General features: G+C 45.6%; 1 protein-coding gene across 5 annotated transcripts in view; it reads right to left on the reverse strand.

Moving 5' to 3' along the window:
• Nucleotides 1-9232: 9232 nt before the first annotated feature.
• The window catches only part of NFX1 (nuclear transcription factor, X-box binding 1), a 57183-nt gene continuing 46797 nt past the window's right edge, over nt 9233-19618 (reverse strand). For 2 of the 5 annotated variants that reach the window (XM_010975825.3, XM_010975824.3), the window contains exons 17-24: nt 18882-18955; nt 17992-18093; nt 17395-17436; nt 13029-13127; nt 12376-12442; nt 11060-11205; nt 10274-10378; nt 9233-9505 (exon numbers count right to left, since the gene is read on the reverse strand). In XM_010975825.3, coding sequence (XP_010974127.3) covers nt 9433-9505; nt 10274-10378; nt 11060-11205; nt 12376-12442; nt 13029-13127; nt 17395-17436; nt 17992-18093; nt 18882-18955 — 708 coding nt within the window. In that variant the 3' untranslated portion in view covers nt 9233-9432. Of the gene's footprint in view, nt 9506-10273; nt 10379-11059; nt 11206-12338; nt 12443-13028; nt 13128-17394; nt 17437-17991; nt 18094-18881; nt 18956-19618 lie in introns of those variants that run through there. The other 3 variants (XM_031447227.2, XM_010975826.3, XM_064490133.1) reach the window with 2 other exon arrangements.

Here is a 19618-nt window from a genome sequence, read left to right on the forward strand (position 1 = left end):
GTACTTGGTGCAGAGTAAGTGCTCAATAAACCATCATGCCTTTTATACGTCCTGGCACTCAGAAGAGAGTTGAAGCAGGGATTGGGGAAGTTGTGGTTGTTGTTGATACAGTTGAGGCCGAGGAGTGCTGAAAGGGGGGTCAGTGAGCAGGGTCCTGGGAGCACAGCCAAGAGGCAGCTGTGAGGTGGAGTGGTCTGGCTGACGAGGGACACAAGGTGGGTGGTCAGGGGACACTGGGAACACCTCAAATGTCCATCAACAGGGGAATAGATACTTACACTGCAGTCCAGTCACATATAGCAGAAAATGACACATCAGTGAAAACTAAGGCACAACAGCCACCTGCAACAAAATGGAAAAGCAGTGCAGTGTGACACCAGTTACACCACTGAGAAACAAGCAAAAAGGGATATATTCCTTGGGTGCATTTATGTGATAAAACCACTTTAAAAAACAAAAAGAAGAGACAGTTCCTTCCAGGGATGGCGGATAAGACGGGGAGGAGCACAGGGGTGGTCGTGCAAGCTATTAATAATTTTCTAGTTCTAGAGTTGGGTAAATTTGTGGATTTGTTATATCCTTGTGCTTTTAACATATAACTGATACATATGCATTTGTAGGTATCATGTATTTTAAAGGATGAAGAAGGAATAGCAAGAACAGGTGGTAGGAAGAGTGACAGGTGTGGTGGGGCCTGCTGAGATCACAGGGTTGGGGCTGCAGGGAGGAAGGAGAGACTTGAGTGTGTCTGACATCCCATAGTGGGAGGCTCTGAGGCAGGGAACCAAGCCTGGGAGTAGCTATGGAAGGGCCCACAGCTGGAAGGCCAGCCATCTGCCTCCCCTTGTGACCCTGGACAAGTCTCTTCACCTCTTTCAGCCTCAATGGCCCTGTGGACACAAGGAATATGGCCTTTCTTGTTCCTGGTCTTCCAGAGCAGTATGATCCTAAGGCCTCAGTCACAGGTGGGAGAGGCATACACAGGCCCCAGGATTCTGGTTCCTACCCTCTTCTGCCCCTCACTGACCACTTCAGCCTTCTGGCATCCTCATGTCCCTGGGAGGTGGCTTCAGAGGCAGGACATCCAGAACCCCTGCCTGCTGTCCACTGCTTTGCCACAGACCTGCACTAGGCCCATTGCCCATAACATCCTGCAGATTCTGATTCCAATGTCAGGCTCAGATGAGTCCTGACTGGGTCACAGAGCCTTCAGCCCTTTCGTTCTCTTGGCAGACTTCGGTTGAAAGCCTACAAACGTGCAAGACAGCATTCTAGCACTGAGGATACAGGCACAAATAAGATTAAAAGAAGTCCTTGTTCTCATGGAGTTGACGTTCTCTGCAAAACATGTGTGCTCGAGATACATGCTAAGGAGAAAAGCAGGAAAGCAGGATAGGAAGTGTGTGAGGATGTGAAGACTGGAGGCCTGAGATGGTGACTAAGCAAAGACCTGAAGGAGGTGAGGGAGTGAGCCATGTGGATACGTGGGGGAAGAGCATGCCAGGCTGGGGAAATAGCCAGGAAAAGGCCCTGAGGTTTGGGCATGGAAGGACCATTGCTGGAATGGAAAGAGTTGGGAAGAGCGGAAGAAGATGAGGTCAGAGAAATGAGGAGAGCAGGGTGAGCTGAGGCCAGGCCTGGGAAGAAGTGAGGCCAAGGCTTGGGGCAGAGGTGGGGGAGGTCTCTGGAGGAGAGAGGCAGGTCCCACTGCAGGAAGGAAGGAAGCAGGCAGTATGAGGTGAGGCCGGCATTATGGCGCCTTAAGGGAGCCTGCTCTTGGCTTTGCTCACACAGTTCCTTCTGTAACCACTCCCTTGCTGAACTCAGGAGGCATATTTGTGCAGCTCTGGGAGCCAGGCCGGGATGTGAGCTCTGGCTCCTCTCCCATTCTCCTGGTCCCAGGACAGCATGTACTGGCTATGGACCTGGACAGGACCCTTCCCTTTCCTGGGCCTCAGTTTCCATATCTGTCCAATGAGGCTTGGATCTGTTGGTGTTTCCGGAGCCTCCCAATGCTGACTTCTTCCAGCACTTCAAAGCCTCATGTCATGACTTCACAACTGCCCCCTGCCCCAATGCCAACTTAGGCTATTTGAGATGGGGACAGAAATGACTCCCAGCCTTAGGCCAAGCCCCTCCAGGGTTTTGCAGATGAAGGCTGGGCCTCAGCCTGGTAGTCCTGGCTCTGCGAAGAGCCCTTTATTCCCTGTCTGGCCTGCTGTTCACCCACTTCCACTCCCACTCAGGGCCTCGAGGGACAGACACCCATAGACAGCACCTTGGTCTGGCTGGTCTCACCATCTCCTCCCTCAGATGCAGTCCTGTAGCACCCGAAGAGGTGGGAGTAGCCATCTCCGGCTGGACCTTTCTGCTCAAAGGAAAGCTGTGGCCACTCAGAGTCTCACAGCCTGACCTTGGCCTGCACCCACCCCTGTACTGAATCCAGAGTGGGAATGGGGGGACCTTGCCTCCCGTGTGCTGCAGGGCACCTACTCACTCTATGGCACCTAAGAGCAGAATGAGGCCAGCCCGCCTGGATCCAAATACCCGCTCTGCCACTCACTAGCTGTATGACCAGGTAGGGCAGGATTGTAATAGCTCCCACCTCCCAGGGCTGCTGGGACAATGAAATGAGCTATGCCTGGCACGTGGGGAGGCTGTGTGCTGTTACCACTCTGCCTCCTCTCGTGGTCATGTCACCATGCCCATCTGACACCTAAGGAATCTGAGGCCCTGGGAAGTTGGCTCAGTAAGGGGTAGAAAGTAGGGATTCCAATCCTTTGTTGACATGATCTCTGCTGGTTTTCGCTTGGTCTTTAAATTGTGAAACATAGTCTTTCAACATGTGTATAAAACATACAGGTACAGTTAAAATAACAGTAAAACACTCAAAAAACAGAATCAAAAAGCCCTTGAATAAACAAAAGCTCCAAACATTCAAGTGCCCTCTACCAAGCTCTGATGGGTTATTGACCCTCTCTGTGCCTCAGCTTCCTCACCTACAAAATGTGGGTCACCTGGCCAAGGAGTGAGGCACTTCCTGCTTCAGTTTTCCCATTAGCATTCCAGTATGATGGAGCAAGGCAGGGTAGAGCTTGCCAGAGTTCACTGTCTGCCCTTGTGCCTGTGTTCAGGAGCAAAGGTGGTGGTAGGGGAAGGTGCTGGAGGGTGTGAGCACAGCCTTCTGGAGGGGATGCTCTGGGTCCAGTGTGGGGCCTGAGTGAGTGGGTGCTGGAGGCTCAGAGGCTGAAAGAGGAGACATAGTTCAGAGCCAGGTACATCCAGGAACAGATGAGGCTATAAATCTAAGGCTGAGCCTTTAAGTCCTCCAGGGACTTAACCAAAGCCTTACTGGCCTATAAAAAGGATTCCTCAGATGGGGGTTCCAACAGGCTCCTGCAACAGCCCTGCCAGGGCCAGCAAGAATGTGTTCCTGCCCTTACTGCCTTCCCACATTCCTCCACCTATGCCCTGGCCTCTGGCCCCAGATCTGGGGACATTAGAGAGAAGATGAACTCCTAAGGGAGGCCCAGTGCCAGGTTAGGGGAGACTTGATAGAGGGAGATTGATGGAGACACCAGGAAATAGTCTGGAGGTTGGATGAACTGAATTAGAGGTACTCGTGGGATACCCAGGGAAAGACAGGAGCTAGAGAAAGACCTTTTAAGCGCAGGGTGGCACTTAAAGCTTTGCAGATGGACGAGGTGGCCCAGAGAGAGATGATGGTGCCGTGGGGAGCATTCATGTTTTAAAGATGGCTAAAGGGAGTAAGGCAGCAAAGGCCTATGATGTATCCTGGCCCCAGGAGCCTGAATACTCTGGGGTCTTAACTGACTTGTGACTTGGGGCCAGTCCCTTCCCTTGGTGGGCAGTTCAGACCAGTGAGGACAAGTGAGGGCAATGTGGAAAAAAAGCCCCAGAGATCCTCACCTCACGGGACTTCCCTATAGCCCTGGGTCCTACAGCTTCAGCACCCAGCTCGGCTCTGGCAATTATTGATTCCTGCCCTGCCCTCAGATCCCTGCCCTCTAGAAGACAGAGTGCCGAAGGCAAAATCCTTGGATCTCTTCTCTTTCATTCTCCCTTCCAAAATGATTTCACCAGTCTTTAAATACCATTATATGTCAACAGCTCCCCAAATTAGATTTCTAGCTCAATCCTGCCTCCAGACTTCAGACTGCCATGGACAATCGCCCACTGGACAGATTTTCATCCCGCAAACCTACTCCTCCCACACTTTCCTATCCCAGTAAACGGTAAATTCAATCTTCCCATTGCTCAGGCCAAAAATTTTGAAGTCATCTCTGCTCCCTTCTCTCACACCCCACATCCCAGCTGTCAGCAAATCTGCAATTTGTATCTAGAATCAAAACACTTCTCAGCATCCCAGGTTTGAACCACTGTCGCCTCAGTCTTGGACTACAGCAGTGGTCTTTCAGCGTCTCCCTTGCTCTGACTCAGCCCTACAGTCTAGTCTCAATACAGCAGTTGGGGTGATCCTTTCCCAAAACGAGCCAGATCTTGTCATTCACTCCTCTGCCCTAAGCCTTCCAATGGCCTCAATGCCCCTGCCACTCTCTCCTCTATTCACTTCCCTATGGCCTGATGGCTTTGCTGTTCCTTCAAGCTGCATGGCATGTTTCCACCAATGAGCCTTTGCCATGGCTGTTCCCTCTGCCTGGGATGACCTTCCTTCAGATATCTGCGTGGCTTATGTTTTTCCTCCTGTGCTTCTACTCGGTTTGTCAACAAGCAGAAAAGAGTACATATAAAAAAAAGAAATGGAAAGGTGATGACTTGATCAGTTATAAGTGCTTCTAAAAAGTTTTAAATAATGCTTTCCTGAGGCAAAGTGCAAGCACTTGTCCCACCCCATCCCCAGGCTCCTGATTTGGGGATACACACTGCCCTCTCATGGCTACTGTAGGAAAAGGCCTCATCTTCTGGGGTATTCTCTACTTTGGGACATGGTGTAAACTTCCCTCCCACTTGTCCTGACCTGCTGGGCCACAGAGTCCCAGGGACTCCAGGATGAGCTGTGTGAGCCGCCACTGCTTTGCCGTGGAGTGGAGAGGACACAGTTTTGGAGTCAGACCTAGCAGGAATTTCAGATCCCCAATTCACTGAGTGATCTTAGGGAAGTGACCTAACTTCTCCAATCTCCAGCTTCCCCATGGGTAAAATGGGGATAACAGGAATAATAAGGATGCATATTTACAGGTGTTGAGGAGTAAAACAGATGAGCTTAGTGTATCAAAAGTGCTCAAAAGCTGTTATCTACTATTAGAAGAGATTCTTGGCAAAGTGTGGGAAGATGAAGACTTCTGATTCCCTCACCCATGTGGCAGATTTGGGGTAGGCGGGGGTGGAGGTGGTATAAGGGGGGATGTGATTGGAAGCCCCAGCTCTTGCCAGAGCAGCCTCACAACTGCTCTGTTCCTTTTCTCCCTATGCCCTGAGACAGTCCTGGGACAGGTTTAGAGGCCTGACCATGGTGAGATGCCACATGACACTGGGAGACCTTCACAACCTCAGACCCTGTCTACCCTTCCAAAGGCTTGGGGCAGCACACAGGCAGTAACTATTACCCACCTGATGGGTGGGGAAACCAATGCCCAGACACTTGAAGCAAACTGCTCAGGGTCTCAAGTGAGTTGAGGCAGCCAATCGGTTATCCCAGCAGTTTAGCTGGGTTCTCTGCAGCCAGGTCTCCCAAGAGGCTGTGTGCAAGAAGCTTGGGGCTGGGGGCAGCCTGAGCCACTGAGGACTCCAGGGGAATTCTGTTTGGGGAAGACAGCTCCCCTTTTCCTGAGATCTCAGCCCCCTCCTGGCCTAGGGTGGCTCTAGTTTGGGAAACCTGAGGCCTGGATTCCAGTCCTGGCCTGGCACACATTGTGACACCCCTTGGAGATTTGCCCCTTCTGGCTAGGCCTTTCCAGACTGGAGTTGGTCTGGCCCTGGGATTGAGAGCTCTAAAAGGCCAAGGGGGATGGTATGGACACAAGTGCTGAGGCCATGTGGGGAGTTTGGGAGGCAGAACTTTCCCGAAGGGTGAGGCAGGGTGTGTGAGGGGACTGACGAGGAAGGTGGTCTGTGAAGGTGAAGCAGTTCTGGCCAGGCCTGGCCTCCTCCACAACTTTGGAAGAGGAGGCACACTGGCAGGTTTTCCTGAGAATAAGGTCTCTAGGATTTTAGTCATGAAGCAAGGCTGGCACCTGGGGGGAAGGACTCCTCCAAACCTAAACCTCAGGACCACTGTTTGATCCTCTGCACCTCCCCCACAAAACCGACATTCCATGTTCCCTCCTCCTGGCCTGTTCCCCAGCCAGTCCAGGCCCTGTCCAGGACAGGATCCAGAGCAGCTTCACGCAGACCCTGCAGTCAGGAGGGCTGCTTTCATCTCCATCCTGCACACCTCCCCCTGCACGCCAGGCTGGCACCACTGTTGAGAGAAACCAGCCCTGCCAGATGAGCAAGAGGGAATTCCAGAATTAAGACCTTAGTCTCTGGAAAGCTCTGGCTCCATGAAGAAACTCCTGTAGAAGCAGACAGTGGGGCTGGAGTAGGAAGATATCACCTGCTTCTCAGGGAGCAAACGTGGGGTCCTGGTGCCCACAGGCTCCCCCTATGTATGGGCTGGAGGGGTCTTTCCCCTTAGTCTACGCTGAATATAACTTAGTCAGACCTACAAAATTTTGTCTAAGGCCACTGCTTAATGGAGAACCCACCAAACCCATGAGCAACAGCTTCCATTTGCTGAGGGGGTCTGAGGTGCCCTGGGTGATCTGGGCGGGGCTAGCTCCCTGCTGAACCCTGGCAGCCCACTGGAGCTCCTGAACCTCTTCCCTCTTCGCAGCACCAACTCCCACCACCCTCTCCTCACTTGGATCACTCTGGCATCTCTTGGTTGGGTTTCCTGCCTCAAAGTTTGCCCTCCAACCCCTGCCTGCGTGACTGCTCTAGAACAGGGTGGGCAAACTGAGGTCCAGGCTAAATCCAGCCTGTTGCCTGTTTTTGTGTAACTCATGAGCTAAGAATGTTTTCTTTTCAGTTTTAAATGGTTGGGATGGTTGGGGGGAAAAAAAGGATTTTTGTGACATGTTAAAATTCCATGAATTTCTGACTTAATGTCTATGAAATGTTATTACAACAGTCATGCTCATTCGTTTGTGTACTGTCTGGGGCTGCTTTCACACTACAATGGCAGAGTTGGGCAGCTGCAACAGAAACTCTAAGGCTCTCAAAGCCTAAAATATCTGGCCCTTTACAGAAAACCTTTGCCAATTCCTGCCCTAGATTGTAAATCCAGCTGTGCTGCTCTCTACGGAGGATCCTTCACTGGCTCCCTGTGGCTCTCCACAAACTGACCCGCCTAACCTCTCCAGCTTCATCACCTGCCCCTCCAATAGTCTGTCCACTCTGGACAAATAACCCTTCCTCAAACCTACCACAAACCACAGCCCTGGGCTCGTCTCGTGCGTTTTTTCACTTGGCATGCCTCTCTCCTTCTGAAAATGGCCATCTACTATCTCAAGACTCAGCTTAAATGCTTCCTTCTGTTTTCCTTTCCCATCTGGGGTCCTTCCCCCAAGCATGAGAGCTAAGCCGTTCCTAGCATGCCACAAAAAAACTCCTTGTATGGCTCTTCAAATTTTAATAAACAGACTAATGACCTATTTATGCCAGAGCAAATAATTTCATTGTATTTGTTCAGGTATGTGTCCCCCACTGGCACGCTAACTGTAAAAGAACAGGCCACATCTGCTTCCCACAGCCCTAGCACAGGCTGGTATGAGGAGGTATGCAAGCACTCACCAGAAGTGGCCTGCCTAACATTCTAACTTTTCACTTGGCTGATATTATGGAAAGAGAAGATGCTTCTTTATTTTCGATACTATAAACTTTCAGCACCTGTAACAGATCAGGCATCTCCATGCCTGTTACCTCCCTTAATCCTCACAACCCTGGTGAGGTAGGTGATATCTACACCCCACCAAACGGCAAGTTGTTATGTGGCAGAGCTGGAATCTGAAATCAGGTCTCCTGCCTTCTGCTGATTCTGAGATGCTCTCAATGTACAGTTCACCCACTGAACCCACTGCTTGTAAGAGGAACAGCTGTTCAGGAGCTTCCTGCCGGGTGTGGGGCCACTGCTAACAGGCTCAGGCAAAGGTGGTCTTGTGGTACTCCATCTCTCCCCTCCACTCGCCTGTCCCCTTTCAAGGCAGATCATGTGGATCAGGACCAAAGGGCAGCCCTGCTCTTCCTATGAAAATTAAGTGCCAGTTTGTGACGTCACTTCTCAGTTCTCCTCCTGTTACTCTGGGCCTTGTGGCCTGTTCTGGAGCAGAAGGAAGTTGATGGAAGTTTGGCCTCCATGCTGGAGAGGCGCCAATGCAAAAGGGCCAAACTAACGTAACTTCTGATGTACCTGCCTTTAAAGGAGCCTGAAGAATGCCTCCAGTGGGTTGCTGGCATAAGCCCTGGACTGTCCACATAGTTCTCTGAATATTCAAACAGAGGTCCAGAGCTCAGAGACAGGGAACACCAATACGGCTGCTGCAAGCCTGGGAGAAAGCAACACAGGAAAGGTAAGTGTCCCTAAGATTCTTTCTCAACCAGAGGAGTTAGGGCTGCACTGGTCAGTACACAGAGGCCACAGTGCGAATCTGGTAGGAGGGCCTTGCTCTGTGTCTTCTACCATCATGTTGGAGAGCTAACATGTCTGTCACCAGATAGGCTCAGTGATGCGATATGAGATGCAACTCCCTGGACTCCAGAAGATGGAATTCTTTAGATCCTCCTGACCCCTCTCCTAGGTCTGGAACTGATGGTGCTGAGAACTATTAAAATAAGTTCAGCTAGGCAGACCTATGAGAGTTTTTGGCAAAAGACTCAGATAAGACAGCTGGGTTTAACATGACATGTATGAATCCAGATGTGGGGTACTAATTCAATGTCTGGTATTTTGGACTGCGAGGTTCGCCTGGGTCTTTCTGAAGATTGTGATCACTTTGGATTAAGGAAGAAATGTGTCTGATGCTGCAAGCATTTTCAGGAGGATGGATAACTGGGACAACTGAGACCATGACTAAGTGACACTATCAAGCTAAAATTCTCGTTTTGTCTAAATCAAGCTCAGTGTTGCCCCAACCCTCGAAGCAACCATGGCAGTGGTGTGAGGAGCCTCTGCAAATAATGACTGAATCACTAGTGACCGTCCAGTCAGAGATCTGGCCATACTAAACACTTTATATAGACGAAGAGAGGACAAAGGGATTTCTGACACACTCATGCTCTGGATGTATCAGTACAAGACAGTATGTGAGCTGTGATTCCACAAGGCAATTGGGAAAAAGCATGATTTCTCTGCTGGCAAACGAGTCTCCACCACACCTAGTCATTCTTTTTTCTAAGTGCATCTTGATCTTCTCAGTCCTGGACATCAAAGTAGTCAATTACTGGCTCCTTGGCTATTTTCTGTAAATTACTGCTCCCAGGAGTCCTGAAAAGCAAACATGGAATGATCAATCTTTTCTTGTTTGAGAGAAATAGATTCAGGTTTTGGAAAGTTAAGGATCAGATGATTTTCCATATGTGAAGCTTTGATAAGACAGTGGAGTCCACATAAACTGGTGTTGGAATTTGGTGATAGGCACACAGAGGATTATGTTAATATATTATATTAACAGTATTTTCTCTACTCCAAAATTTTTCCACAGTAAAGTCTTATAAAAAAAATAAAGCAAGCAAAGAAAAAAAAAGATAGCATATGGCATAAATAGGCCAATGTCCAGGTGGTACTGGACACAGCTGTGGTCTAACACATGGAAACGCAGCCTGTGTTGACTGGAATCTGGGCCATCTGCTTCCCGGGGGTGGAGTGAGGCTGGTCCTGGGGAGTTACATGGCCCCAGACACTCCTGGCTGAGGCTGTGCCCAACGGGCAGCACCTAGCTGTCCTGGTCAGTTCCAGGGGGCACTGACTGCTATGACCCTCATGGTGACCTTGTAAACTTCCCTACCCACCCTCCCAGAGGTTCTGTGTAGGAGGTACTGCTAGGGCTTCTGTGTGGAAGGCCAGAACAGGAGCAGGGACCCTCCTGGGTTTCCCAGCAACTTTCAGCAATGCTGCCAAACCTTATTAATCTCAACACAATGCCCCAAGGCCAGGCCCAAGGAAGCTGCCAATGGCTGGTGCAGCCCAGGACAGTTCAGTCCCCGCTGTCTTCTCTGACCGGGGCCCTTCGGAAAGCAGCTGAAGAACCCTTACTTGTCTGTCTGATGTCTGTGATGAGGAATTGGTGGTGGAGGCCGTGACTGCATTTCTCTTTCAAGGACACCTGTCAGCGTGGTAGGAGGACAAATAGACTTCCCTCTGATAAAAGTCAGAACACAAAGCATTGAAAAGTGAGAGCTGTTTGTGGAGATAGGCAGACAGCTGGAAATCTAGTCCGTGGCACTCACTACGATGCTGTGGCGCACCCTTGGATAGAACCTGTCTCCTCTCGAGCATGGATGACTTCATGTAACCCTTGCCCCTTTCACCCACCTCTGCTGGGCCTGTTACCTGTGTCCTCTCATCTCACACTTGAGCTTTCTTTTTTGGGAAGTTCTTCTGACTCCCTCAGGTTCTGACAGTGATCCTAGGTCCTTCTGTCCCCTGCTGGCTCACACTACTACCTCTGTTTCCTCTAATGGCAAACACTGTAGTCACAGGCCAGCATTCTTTCTGTTTCTATCATGCCAGGAAGACACAAGGGGAAGAAGCGCAGATGTGATGGGCAGGCACCCACCCGAGGCCCTCAGAGTCTCTCATGTGGATCTGGACGGACCTGAGGTTTGTATCCTTTAGGTGTGTCTGCTCTGAGGACTGAGGCATGGGCTTTACTTTCTGGTTCAGCTCTTTAGATCGGTTCAGAATGGCTGTCCCAGAGGCAGATTTTCTACCTATTCTCCCAACAGAGGAAGTAAGAAAAGCAAATATTGACTGGCCCTGCTTCCCAGGTCCTGTCTGCCCCACTGAGCAGCTCCTCCTGGGATGGCAAGATCAACCCACCTGACTGCAGTGACCACGACATTGCGCTTCGGTTCACTGTCATAGCTCACGCTCTCCAGGCCGTACACTTGGGCCAGGTCGTGGATGATCCGGCGGTGGTCTCTGTTCATGGGAGGGAAGCAGTGGCTCTTCTTACTATTCTTTCCCTGTACCGAAAGAAAAGATGACTTATTGATAAAATCATCTCGAAAACAGAATATGCCTACAGAGGTCTTTCCCACCATCCCAGAAGAGCCTGGGTCAATAAAGAGGCAGCTGCATTTTGGAGGCCCACAGCGGACTGCAATTCACTGACTGCCAAGCAAGCCGGGGATGTGGGAGGGTGAGGGCTGATGCACTTCTTTCATCTCCTCTGTGAGTCACACAGTACCAGCTGGCTAGGGTTAGGGGGTCAAAGGGTTAGTAAACTGAGACTGACACGAACAGTGTAATGGTTCCTCCTGAGAGGGCCTGTAACTGGGGAACGAGTGATGTTCCCAAGAAATTACTAAATAAATTGAAGACTTACAAAATTAAAATCTTATAAAAAAGTACACTGTACACTAAAAATCATGAGTGTACAGACAGACACACAGCAGAGAAACACACTTGCTCAGGTTTCCTGGTCAGGAGGGGAACAATGATTCATCTTCTCCTTTGTGTTAGTATCTTGCTGGGAAGTGGCAACAGAAGGGAGGAAGGGAAGGGGGTGAGGAGATGGCGGGAAGGAAATCCCTCTTCATTAGATGTGGAGCTAAAGCAGCCATCTCATCCTCACTGAGTCCCCCTGGAATGAAGAAGGAGTCACCGTGGGGCTGGCTGCTTCTGATTAAATCAGAGACTTTTTTGCTTAAAACTAGCTCCTTGACATCCATGGCTGCCTCCAGGACAGGCTTCACTCTCTTGAAGGAGGCTAAGCCACTACTCTTCAGCTCCAGTTATTCAACTTTTTATCTTTGCCCCAGGGTTCCTCTCCTCTCCTGCCTTTGGGGTAAATGAGAACCAGTGTGTCCAAATATACAACAGCCCTTCAGAGATCTGAGGACCCAGCAGGTCTTCCTAAGCATCCCTACTGGGTCCCCTTTGTCCTGAGTTTCTTCACCCATTCTTAGGCACTGAGCTAGGATTTTTATTTATATTTAATATTATTGCAGATATCTTTCCTGAACCAGGACAGGGCTTCCATGATGTTATAATGGCTGGGCTTTTGGGAAAGATAATGATCCCCAAGGAAGTTGTGGCTTTTTCCTATAACTACTTTACACCGACAAGTGTTTCTGGGACTTTTTATCAAGCTGGCCTTAGAGACATGTCCAGTTGGATGTTTTGACTTCAACCTTATTCACGGCCTCCACAAGGGCTTCCATTTCCTTCTCAATGTCACCGACAAACTTTAAATCCTTCCTGAAATGAGAAATCAGCACAATTAATTTCATCTGTTTCTGCTCTTTTGAGAGTCCCTTCCACCCACCCTCTCTGTTAAGTGCAGACAATGGACAATGTGGGCAGAAAAACTGCAGAAGTCAGGAATTGTCACATAACAGAAAGTTGGACTTGATGGAAGAAAGGAAGAGAAAATAAGAAAACAAATATGAGAAAAGAGAAGATGGAAGGAGGAATAGCCATCAGAGAGCCAGGAGACACAAGGGAAATAAGACCTGTTACCACCCAAGTGAGGACTGCCCACGTGATTGTGATGTGGGTGGCCAGAGATCCTTCAATTCTACTAGTCCAGCCTTTGGAGGGGGCCCCAACTCCTACCGCAAAGACACCACACACACACACACACACTCTCTCTCTCTCCAAGTTCAATTCTTTAACAGGACAGTTTTAAGAGACCAAGAGAAGGATTTTTATTAAACATCATATAATCCTCTATAACATATACAAACTGGTTCAATCACAGAGGATTACATATTAGTTACTACATTTTAAAAGACCAAACACTCTGTTAAGCCACAATCAAGAAAGTAGGTAACAAGTTACATACCTGGCATCTTCTTTCAAACTGTCACTGAATTTTGACCCTGAAGAACGTACATTGAAAGGATCAGAATCATCACTGATATGAAATGCCTCTGCTAACCGCCTGAAAGTGAGAGAAGTAGGTAAATAAAAAGAAAGGATGTGGGGGAGGAAAACTATCTTATAGTAACAGAGTGCCCATCATGTCCTAAGTTCTCTATATTAATGATTAAGGAAAATAAGAACAACTTGGGACAAGATACTGAATTGTTTTCATAGAATAAAATAAGACAGCTCTAGATGAGTCTGAGCAAGCTACAGGCTGACACTGGGGACTTAAATTGTTTGGTGAGGAGATAAGAGTAATAAGCTGGGGGAGATAAGCTGGGGGAGTAAGAGTACTGGGGATGGTTGCTGGGGGATGACTTTCCCTGAGGCTTCACCTAAACATCAGATATATAAAGTAGACAGATAATACTAAAATTAACATCACCTTACAGAAAGTCTAGAAAATAAAGAATTTCATTAACATAAGCACTGCAGTATTTTTAATACATTTCCTTTTAGATTTTTCCTCTGTAGTTTTAAGTAGTTGCAATCAGTTTATATAAAACTTTGATCTTTTTCTACCTTATTATTATATGATTAGCATTTCTCATATTACTGTTTGGTTTTCACACTCCCTGTGTTAACAGCTGCATACTCTTCTAATTACATATATCCCACAATATACTTAAACATTTTCCATTTAGATTTCTTTAAATGTTTTGTTTTGACCAGCAGTGCATGAGTCTTGTGGCATCTCACCAATATCCAGCTATGTCTTTTTTTTTTTTTAAACAGGTAGATAAAATTCAGCTTAGCACTTAGTACAATTTTCTTTTATACGGAGACAGAGGTCTCTTACAAGTTTGATGCCCATAAGAATATGGTTTACTGTTGCTAGATTTCCTAATTTTTAAATAGAGTTTTAATTTTCAAATTTTCAAGAGAATTCTTAGGGGGAAGATCTTTTGATGTTTTGATTAGTTGGCCACTAATTCAGATATAAACACCAATAAAGCATGTCTGTGAGCTGAATTTGGCCTGCCAGTTTTTCATTTCTGCAATGGAACATATATTTGTAAACTTAGATGGCATTTTCTTTTTAAATTTTCTGTTTCTTTTTTTTCTTAGATCTGTGAGTGTTTAAGAATCCTTATACAGTGAGGGTCACTATGTTATCATTTGAAGATTGAGGACAAATTCAAAAAGCTTTCAGAAATAGCTAGTTCTAATCAATAAATGACATTAACTGAGCACCTACTGTGTGTTAGGCTTCTTCCATGAGTTTTCTGTATATTATCCTTAGTTTTTATGCCTTAATCCTTGTAACAACTCAGGGAGGTAGATACTATTATTGTCACCATTTCCACAGACATTTAAAACACATTAAAGCTTAGAGAGAGAATGTGATTTGCCCAAGGTCTCATAGCTAAGTGATCTGTGAATCTGGGCAATCTAACTCCAGAGCGCTGGCTGGCTCTAACTACTACACAATACTGTCTCAACTACACAAAGGTGCATTTCCGTGATTTGGAGGCCTTCTGTGTCATCAGTATTTCTGAATACTCAGGATTCTTAGGTTCACATTTTGCAGCTGAGCACAATGTGACAGTTCTTAAAGGGCAAGAGCTTTGAACAGCAGTTATTACAGTTACCACAAAGGTCAAATCAAGGGAAATTTGGGCAGTGTTATTAATCATCATGTTATATTTTACCCATTTAGCCATGTAAAGAGGTACTGTTAACAACCGTTGCAAGTCAAACTTCAAGGTAAAACAAGACTGTATTTTGTTTGCATTTGTCTGTTTCTGCTTTTCATCTTGAAAAATTTTCAAAGAAACACAAATTACAAGAATGCTATAGTGAACTCCTATATATCCTTTACCTAAATTCCCTAATTGTTAAAATTTTTACAGAGCTATACGTTTAATCTTTGTTGGAACCAGAAAGTCTGCCAGTCATTGAATAAAATGTTCGTTAATCTGATAAATAGTATCCTCATATATATCCTTATGGCAAACATCATATTAAGTGGTGAAATCTTTAAGCTTTCCCTAAGAGACTGGGGATAAATCAGAAATATCTATTATCACCACTTTCCATTCAACATTGTACTGGAGTCCTAGCTGGCAAAATAAGGCAAGAAAAAGAAAAAAGTAAGAATTGGAAAGAAATTATAAGAGGATATGATTGGGTGCAAAATCCAAAAGAAGCTACAGCTAATAGAAATAAGTAATTAGCAAGGTTGTGAATACAAGTCAACAAATATCAGTGGTATTTCTATATGCCAGCAACAAGCAATTAGAAAATTAAATTTTAAAAGTGATATAAGGAAACTGCTCTATAAGAATAAAGTCTATTAAAAAAAGTGATATAAGGAAAAAAATACCATTTATAATAGCATTTAAAAAATCGAATAGCAAGGAACAAATCTACTTAAAGATAAACAAAACCTACACAAAGAAAACTATAAAATATCATTGAGAGAAATCAAAGAAGACATGAATGGGAAAATATACTTTGCTCATGGATTAGTGGTCTCAAAATTATAAAGATATCAAATCCTCCCAAGTTGATCTATAAATTAAATACCAACTCAATAAAAATCCCAGCAGGTTTTTTGGGTAGATGTTGGTAAGTTAATTCTAAAATTTAAATGAAAATGCAAATGACCAGGAATAATCAAGACAATCTTGAAGAAGGACCATGTTTGAAGAGATATGCTACCAGTTATAAAGGTACAGTAATTAAGATAATGTGATACCAGCACAATGGAACAGAATGAGCTCAGAAATAAACCCACACACAATTTCGATTACTTAAGACAAAGATGGTACTGCAGAGCACTGGAAAAAATTTTTTTTGATGAATGGTACTTGGTCAAATGAATATTTGTATGGAAAAAAATGGAATGATGAATCCTCATTTTACCATGCTCAAAAAAAAAAAAAAAAAAATCAGTCCAGATCAACTGTAGCTCTAAATGTGAAAGGTAAAATAAGGCTTCTAGATAGTAACATAGAATATCATCAGGATCTCAGGACAGACAAATATTTCTTAAATAAAAAAGCATTGCTCACTAAGGAAAAGACTGATAAACTGGACTATATTAAAATTAGAAACTTCTGTTTATCAAGACACCATTTAGAGAGTGAAAAGTAAAGGCATAAAACAGGAGAAAAAAAATACATAAAACAAAGGACTCATTTCCAAAATATATAATGAAATCCTAGTAATCAATATGAAAAAAGACAGGTAACATAAATAAACAATAAGTGAACTTGAATAGGTACTTCACAAAAAAGGAAAGTGCTTAACGTCACTAGTCATTAGGGAACTATAAATTAAAAGCTCAAAGACATCCAGCTATACATCCACAAAAATGGATTAAAATTAAAAAGACTGACAATTCCAAGGGCTGATACAAATGTAGAGCGATGGGAATCATGACCCTGCCGGTGGGAGTGTAACCTGGTACGACCATTTTGGACAATGTTTGGCAGAATCAATTAAAGCTGAAAATATGCATACCCTATTCATTAGCAACTCTATTCCTTAGTTTATATCCAACACAGATGAGTACATATACACAGCAAAGCAAGTATAGGGATGTTCTTAACAAAGCATTATTTGTAAGAGCCCAACACTGATAACAACACATGTATCTAGTAACTACAGAATAGATAAACGACGATATTTAATACAATAAAATACCATGCAGAAATGAAAATGAACAAAGTACTGCTACATGCAACAACAGGAATGAATGTCACTAGTGTAATGAAAGAAACCAGGCAAAAGTAACACAAACGGTATGACTTCATCATTTACATAAAGTCCAAAAACAGACAAAAATAATCTAAATGTTAGAAGCAAAGATAGAGTTTTATCTTGGTGTAGTGTGAGAGGTTCTGGTAATTTGCTATCTCTTGACATGGGTGCTGATTACACCACTGTATTCACTTTGTGATGACTCACTGATCTGTACAGCTCTGATCTTCTATAGGTATGTTATACTTCAACATAAAAGTTCATTAGAAGAATTTTAAGCCTCTTATCTTCATTGTAATCAGGAAGTCAGCCAGTCCCTGAATAAGTATGCTGTGGGGCATGCAATGTTTATACCTGCCTGAAACTACACAAGCTCATGTTTCAGAAATTTGCTGAAATCACCTAACTGGTTTATCCTTAGATACTTCAGTTCTTGATGACTGAATTTCTCCTGCTCTCCAATAGCAACAAAAGGCTCAGAGTGGGTTCTGGGTGAATGCTTGAAGGGTTGCTCCCTCTCACCAAATTCACAGAGCTCAAGGACAATTAGAAAAACAGCAGTTGAAGCTACTTACTTTTTCCTTTCTAAGGCTGAACACTCCTCATCACACTCCAGCCTTGAGAAACAAATGAAAAAAAATTAAGTCAGAGTACAGGTTTCACAGCTCCTATACAGCAGTAAGTTCTTAGATGGTCAACCTGGAAACAGCAGACTCTGGCCAAAAAATGGCTGGATAAGGTCCCTCTCGAGGACAGGTGGGCAGGCCTCTGGGTTATGGGAGTCAAGGAGTCCTCAGAGGGCTTCAGAGTATCCCCTGGCTGCTCAGCCCCCAAAATGCTCCCAGTGTCCCCATGACAGCCCCATCTCCTTCTCTCAACACAGCCACCACTCTGGTTCTCTGTTTTTCAGTGGGCTGGGCTGGACATATCGAGGTCTCTGCTCCCTCCAGCTACTGTCTGCAGTGAGGCTTGGAAAAGCCTCTGGTCTTAGCTGTATCCTTAGTAGGATTTCTTCAGTTGGAGAGGGTGTTGTCTTTTAACATCAGATGTCTGTTGAATACCTACTGTGTGTGCAAGGCTTTACTGTGGGGGACTGACACGAATGATTCTTGCCCTCTGGAAATTAAGTCTAATAGGAGAAAGAAGGTATGGCTACACATTTTTAAAATTACCTGGCTTGGTGAATTTCCTTCTTAGTAATTAACCTGCTGATCTCCACTGAATCTCCAAGCTGCATGTCTGTTATTTTAGAGGCCATGGAAATAGCAGCTATTCTGCAGTATAAAACACAAAGGGAAGGAAGGGATTGCACTTTCACAAGAACCTCCTCATACCAGGCACACAGAACACTTCTTTCAAGGCAAATCTAACACATGACAATCTGTGTGGCCTTGGAAGCCCATCTATTATGAACCACCCACATATTTATGTGTTATCTCTTCAAGCAGTTTAAGCAGCTCCACAGGAAATGATGAGTCCGTCCACTCCTCAGTACCCTCCTGAACATTCAGGCCAAAGCCAGGCACTCAGTGGGTATTCAAACACAGCCAATCTGATGTCTGCATACTCCTAAAGTCCCATTTCCATGGTGCATCTCTTCATCTATTCAGAGATACACAAAACCATCCATACCTAATGCCCCTACACAGGTCCCAAGATTTCAGAAGGCTATAAAGACACCTCACAGAACAGTCAGAAACCCCTACCCTAGGGCAGGAGCACAGGACCTGGTCCTGGCTGTGTCACCACAAGTGGTGGGACATCAAAGCAATCCATGCAACTTTAGGACATCTTCCCTTCTGATCTCATGGTGTAATAAGACCAAAAAAGGAGAGAGAGAGAAAGGAGGAGGAGGAGAAATTAAAAGGTTATTTTACAAATTAAAGTTAGGGAGGGAAAGCTACATAAAGCAGTACTTTTTCTTCGAACCAGAAAAACTAGACTCAGGAAACTTTGTTTTAAAAATCTTCCAACCTTAACAACAGTTGCAAAGATCCTATAACAAACTCATGTATACCCTTTACCTAGACCCACCAATTGTTAACATTTAAGTAGCACTAACCTTTGATAAGTACTAGATGCTTCAGAGCAAATCATCATCTCTTTCCTTCGTCCACATTCACACTGCAGCTCTATCTGAAATAAGATTAACTTGGAGTGACTTTCAGCACATGGAAACCACTTGAATAGGCAGGTTTCATTTTTAAAGCCTCTCTCAAATCAAACCACGGCAGAGATGGAGAGACAGTGAGTGGCTACCCTCCAGGATGGAGGAAGCTAACCACACGTGCAAACGGACAACGTAGTAACTGACATGCTAGGAGAGAAGTGTCCAGTCTATAGCAGCCCTTACCGGGAATTACTTCTGTCTTTAATTCTGCATGAAGGGGCAGGCCTAGAATGAAGTTTTTACCACTAACCTAGAGGTGGACACTTGACACTTGATCAGCCAGGGCCTAATCAACTCTATTTCATCCCTCTATTTTCACCTCCTGGGGTCGGGGGCTGTGGGGGGGGGCTTGCTTAATCCCTCAGACCAGGTAAATCCTCCACTGACATGTCCTTGTGGCACCCTCTACAAGGGTGTAACTGCTCATTCATGCCACATACCACAGTCAAAGTCAATTATCTGGGTATAATTAGTATCTGTCCATCTAACTGAAGGGACCATGTGTCTCCTGTTCACTGGTGGAGACCCAGAACCTAGCACAGCATAACATCTTACACAAAACAGACACATGTATTTGTTGAATAAATGGAGTGGGCAATCAGAATCTCTCTTAAGAGTTTGATCTAAGA

This window comes from Camelus dromedarius, chromosome 10, assembly GCF_036321535.1.
Source record: "Camelus dromedarius isolate mCamDro1 chromosome 10, mCamDro1.pat, whole genome shotgun sequence".
In the NCBI taxonomy this organism is placed as follows: Eukaryota; Metazoa; Chordata; class Mammalia; order Artiodactyla; family Camelidae; genus Camelus; species Camelus dromedarius.